Source organism: Sander lucioperca, chromosome 16 (assembly GCF_008315115.2).
Source record: "Sander lucioperca isolate FBNREF2018 chromosome 16, SLUC_FBN_1.2, whole genome shotgun sequence".
Classification (NCBI taxonomy): domain Eukaryota; kingdom Metazoa; phylum Chordata; class Actinopteri; order Perciformes; family Percidae; genus Sander; species Sander lucioperca.
The window spans coordinates 14259580-14265579 of record NC_050188.1 but is presented as its reverse complement, the minus strand read 5'-3'; the positions used below and the strand labels follow the sequence as shown (position 1 = coordinate 14265579).

At 40.3% G+C, this 6000-nt stretch overlaps 1 protein-coding gene across 11 annotated transcripts in view; it reads left to right on the top strand.

Annotated features, from left to right (window-relative positions):
* Positions 1–6000, top strand: part of akap9 (A kinase (PRKA) anchor protein 9) — a 76824-nt gene that overhangs the window by 45910 nt on the left and 24914 nt on the right. For 9 of the 11 annotated variants that reach the window (XM_035993329.1, XM_035993336.1, XM_031296131.2 and 6 more), the window contains 5 exons: positions 268–362; positions 1143–1260; positions 2754–2792; positions 3755–3987; positions 5814–5933. In XM_035993329.1, the coding sequence (XP_035849222.1) occupies positions 268–362; positions 1143–1260; positions 2754–2792; positions 3755–3987; positions 5814–5933 (605 nt within the window). The remainder of the gene's footprint in view (positions 1–267; positions 363–1142; positions 1261–2753; positions 2793–3754; positions 3988–5813; positions 5934–6000) is intronic. The other 2 variants (XM_035993335.1, XM_035993334.1) reach the window with 1 other exon arrangement.

The window sequence follows — 6000 nt, the reverse complement described above, 5'->3', positions numbered from 1 at the left end:
GTTTGCTGTTGTGTTGTCGGTAACCTTGGATTTTGTGTCCTCTTGTTAAGTGCTCGTTCATCTGATTGGCTGCTGCGTGTGTGTACGTGCGTGTGTGTGTGCGAGCGTGTGTGTTTGACTGAAGCAGCCTAATTCCTCTTAATTCTTCTGTTAAGTGATTGTAAGAATGGACTGCTATGAAAGATGCAATAACTTTATGAAAGGGAAATCATGAATTTCCATTTTAGCTCCCTCTATAACTCCTCCTCTTGCTTCATCCACATTCAGGTCTGATTGATGGCTACACGGGTGAACGGGCTGCACTGGAGGAGCAGTTGCGTCACAAGGAAGAGCTCCATCTGAGCCTCGAGCAAGAGCTACAGGTGAGGCATTCCAGCTGCAGAGAGGAGAAAAATAATTACCTTTTTTATGTGAGATGGTACATGACGTTTATAACGTTTAAAGGTAGATTTTTTTCGTGCCTCTGGCGCAGAACAGTAGTGACTCACGTGTAAGCATAGTTACTTGAGGTTGAATTAGTTTTTTAGGCTACAACATTTTTTGTCACATACAGCAAACATCTCCTCACTATCCGCGAGCTGCCTGTCCTCTGAACACACTGTAAAAAAAAGCGGTCTCTGTAGACAGCCGAGGCTCCACAAACTGCAACAAAAACAAACTGCGCCAACCTGCACCACCAAACATAACAAACAGTGTTCCAGCCAATAACCGACAAGAAGGATTTGGGGGTGGGGGTTGGGGGGTTAGTGCGCGGAAGGGAGTGGGAGGGGACGGGATGAGGAGGAGGGAGGGGCAAGCTAGCCTCCGTTTTGTATGACAATACTTTGAATGTCAACAAGAAGTGACATCACCCAACATCGCTTGGAGCACCTTTAAAATATCTGCCAGAAAAAAAACATATAACTTCATATAAAATAAAATTTAAGATATTAGGTAGTGTTGATTCTCTTTTAGTGTCATAATAACATATCATCATGTATGTATTCAAGCTAAAGCGCTGGTGATATACTATATATTTTTCTTATTGTCAAATACAGAACATCACCAGTCTAAATGTTAAATAACAACGTTTATTTACATTCAACATACTCTATGTATCCATTTTCTGCCAGTCTGTAACTGAATGTCCTTTCTCCATTCAGGTGACAGGTAGCCGGCTACAAGAGTTGGAGCACGAGAGGCTTCAGATGCAGGAGGAGCGGGAGCTGCTGTCACGGCAACAAGACGCCATGAGGGAGCACGCCGGGCCCCGTGAGCTTCGTAAGTATCCCAGAATTCATTTACCAACAATATACTCTATATAGACTTTTAATAGCCCAGTCACAGGAAGTTATTATCCTTACAGTTGAAAGGAACATATTAGGAAATTAATTTATTCAACGTCTGGACTGGAACTGAATTTAGTGTATATTTGATTATGTGAACTTTATTGCATCATAGTAGTCCATACATGCAGTTAATGGATACAGACACGCAGAACTGAAGGCTCGGTTGGCAACTATTAGCTAGCTCTGATTAGCGGTTAGCTCCGGTTAGCGGTTAGCTCCGTTATAAAGATATGGAGTGGAGGAGCTGCCACTGAGAGAGGTAACAACCAGACTCTGATAAATGACGTTCGGGGAGCTTTCACAGCAGCGTGGCCGCGGAGTTTCAACAGTTTTATTAGTACAGTTAATCCCACGGCAAGAACACCAGCAACTAGCTAACGCAACGATAACCTCTCTGCACTCGGCAGCACGCAACTTCACGAGGGGGAGGGGCTGGAGGCAGCTCCTCTCTGTGCACTGTAAAAAAAAATACACTGTTGTGTGTGTGTGTGTGTGTATATACTATATTTTTACTTTTTTAACTGTCTAGTGTGTAATTGTGTGTTGTTCATACTATAAAATGATTTATTGTTTATCTTTGTTGAATAATACAGAAGACAAAGAGCTTAAAAAATAATCGAATCGCAATCGCAATATTTGGAAAAAAAATCGCAATTAGATTATTTTCAAAAATCGTTCAGCCCTATCTCTCAGGTTTTCTGTTCTTTTTTTATCAATGCTCAAGTTTCAGTTAATTTGGTATGGTTGAATTAAAAGAAAAATGACTCACCTAAATGAAATCATAAAGTGTTCCTTGAATTACACAGGACAGCTTGATTTGTGAAACATTAACCCAGAGTCAGTCAGCTGCATGTTACACAGCAGTTGTTATCATTGTTTAAGCTCCTTTTTCAAAGAAGTGTATATTGACAGTATACAATAAAAATACCCAGCCATAATTTAGGTGCATTGTCAGCGACAGAAATTCAGACCGTGGGTCAAAAAGTCAATAAAATGTTTAATTTTGGAATGTTTCATTGTAACAACTCTGAGGCAACTCTACATTTCTTACAAAGTTGCTACCAGTATTTGTGCCACAAGTCATATATTTACAGATATTCGCCAAGAAGTGCTCCGGAAACATGAAGCTCGATAACTGTATCTGCTAATTTTGCATTATAACTCCTGTATAATCAAAAAGGTATCCCAGTAAATTCTCTGATAAAATGGTGAGTATTCTGTATCTAAGGTTATAAACTAACGGGGCTATTTCAGAAACCTTTTCCTTTTACAGCATCCTTTCTACAGCTTTAACCTACTGCTGTGAAACAGACAAAAGCACTGCCATTCTGTCGTCACCCTTTTCTATTCTTTATCTAAGACTTTTCATGTTCATGACAAAAACAAGAGCATGTTACATTCCTGTGCTTTCTTATTCTCCTGTAGGCCTAGTTGAAGCTGCAATGGTTGCAGCACCTGAAGCAGGTGTGTCCACTTTGAGCATGGCTCAATCATATCTACTATATGTTCCTTATAATTGTCTACTGTAGTTGAGTGACACAATATCTCTCTCAATCCAGCAACTAATCCAACAAAGCTTGGAGCTTGCTTGCTATTGGCTCACAAACTCACTCAGTTCAATCACTAACCTTTGCTTCAGCTTTTCATCTTGATTGATTTTTGTCCCGGTTTGTCATTTTTAATGTCTTGGAGTCGATGTTAGCACTCATTTTAGCATGATGAAATGAAAGTAATCTCCAGACACTTATATTTAGTCATTATTTCCTCGCTGTCAATCATCTACACTCTGAATTAAGGCATATTTTTTATTGTTATATATTTTTAGAGCTGTAGATGCTGTGCTTACAGCATTTCTTTGAGTGAGTGAGATTATTGGCTGTTCAGGAAGTCCATCTCCCCTGCCTGTAAATGCTTATTGGGCATGGATATCGCAATTGTCCACGTGTTTGTTCTGTCACTTGCACTCTCTCACCTTTTTACTTTTGCACTAATCCTGCGGAGTTTGATCCTGGGTAAACCGGTGTGGGTTGTTAACTGGTGGCAGCGGAAGGGCAAAGAGGTATCATGATGGGGAATCATGTTTAGTAACGGGGCGTCATGTTGGGAAGTTGACTGAGATGTTTGAAGAGTCTGAAGTTAGCCTTGTATTCAGTTGAAGCTATATACGCGACCACAACATATAAAATTGCAACATTTCAGAGAAGGAAGTTGACATGTTATTTTTTTTAATATTTTTTATAACTTGGCAAAAAGCAATTCAATCCAATCACATGGCTCACAGACTTCAGACTCTTCAGTAGCTCCATCTCAGCATCCTGTTCATCACCAAAATCAAACCTTGAATGAATCATTACCTGAAGTTCACCACCTATAGTTGACAGGCAGTGAGGCCTAACCTCCCCTCCTTCCTCCGCTGTATTCTGTAGACCTTCTGGAGGAGACGGAAAAGCTTATGAAGGAGAAGGTGGAGGTACAGCGCCAGGCGGAAAAGGAGAATGCCGACCTCCTGAAGCAGGTGAAGCTGCTGGAGGTGGAGCTGGAGGAGCAGGTCAACAGGGTGATCGAGCTGGAGCACGCTCAGAGCACAGAGAGCGGAGACCTCCGACAACAGGTCCAAGCTCTGGAGAAACAGCTGGAGAAGAACAGGAGGTTCCTTGATGTGAGTGACAAAGAAAATGGCCAATAGTCTCATGTAGCTTTTACTCAATATTCTAAATTATGTATACTTTCATGTCAGTGACAAAATTATTATATATTGTATTCCTTTTTGGGCAGCTTTAAATCATGAATGAAATTTTGATTGGAGATGAAATGATTAATTGATTTACAGAAAATCTGCAAGAATTTTGTTCATCGATGAATTGTTCAGGTAATTTTTAGGCAAAAATGTCCAAAAACTGTGTGTCTCCAGCTCTTCAATGTAAAATGTGTGCTGCTTTTATTGTCGTTTATCACAATGAATTAAATATCTTTGAGTTTTAGACTGACATTTTCAACATTTTACAAACCAAGCTATTTATTGATTAATCAAGAAAAGAATCCCTAGTGCTTCAAATCTTTTGCAACGTGTCTGTTCTGCATGCAGCTTATTGTCCCTTATTAGTAATAGCCAAGTGGCATGTAAAAAATGAAAACGTTTTTAAAACTCATCACAATATCTTGCAAGGTATGTTACAACCATGACTGTTTCTTGGTACTGGATATGTTGTAGACAACACCTTTTCAACACCTTTATGTTTCATTTATTGGCTAATAACAGGTCACTGTTATTAAGTTAGGGCAGGGGTAACTACAAACATTTCAAATTACAAATTACTAGGCTCAAACTAGTCAACATATCTAAAAGCTGACCTGATGATTACATTGTTATTTTTTTTGGGAGGGGGGAATCTACCTCATATCTGGCTCATGGTCTAATAAGTTTGTTACCGTCATTATAATTAGGCCACTTGGCCAGGAGTTTTATTATCCTGTTGATGTTGATTACACACAAATAAGAAAATTCAGCATATAGACACAAGGGCCCTATCTTGCACCCGGTGCAGTGCAGTGCAGTGCAGCGCAAAGTCCGACGCAAGTGTCTTTGCTAGTTTAAGACCGACGCAGTTGTCAATTTCCCATCCAGCACCCACGTCGTTTAAATAACAAATGTACCTGCGCCCATCTGTGCACCCATGGCCGTGCTGGTCTTACAGGAAGGTGTGTTCAAGTGCATTCTTGGCGTATTGCTATCTTGAGGCAGCGGAAAGTGATCACGCCATTGACCAACAAAAACCTGGTCTAAAGTCAATAACGCAGCATTTTATTGTTATTTTAACAGCGCAAATATTTTAGGCTTGTGCACAGCGTGCGCACACTGTGCTTGTTATACACACAGCAGCACAAGCATGCAAAAGATTAAAACTAAAAAATATTACAATGTGAAATAGTTTTGGTGGTATAGTGCTCGTGCCATATGATCTGCTCTCGCGCTTTCACTTCACGCATGAGCAGATCAGTTTCTTCTCCTGAAAATCTCTCCTTCCTGCTTAGCAAATCCGCCATCATAATAGCAATGTGCCAAGGTACAAACGCGCCTGGCTTTTAAAGGGAATGTAAGATGACACTCTGATTGGTTTATTGCATGTTACGCCCAAAAAACACCTATGATTAATTAATTATTTAATCATTAATTAAGCCTTTTGAACCATGCGCCTCGCACACTGAGCCTTTTTTCCACCATTAAACTAGCAAAAGTTGATTTGTACATGCCCAGAATGCACCTGCGCCAGGCTCTTCACACCGTGCACTTGGATCATTAAAATAGGGCCCTTGCTCTCACAGCATCTGATGATTAAAATAATCAATGTCAACAATCAATAAAAGCAGTTTTTTGACAAGGAAACCAGTTTCTCAACAGGTGAATTTGCCTTTGCAAATAAGGCAAGCCTGTATTGAAGATCTGATTCAACGTTTTCATATTCTTGTTTTTATTTTGGTGTCCAGGAACAAGCTGTGGACCGAGAACACGAGAGGGATTTCTTCCAGCAGGAGATCCAGAAACTGGAACAACAGCTGAAGAATCCACAGAAGCTTCAGACTGGCTCTGAGCAAAGAAACCGAGAGGTAACAAGAGAAAGCTCTGTTCTCTGCCAGAGGACCAGGCATTAATAGAGATGCTTATTTTCTGAAA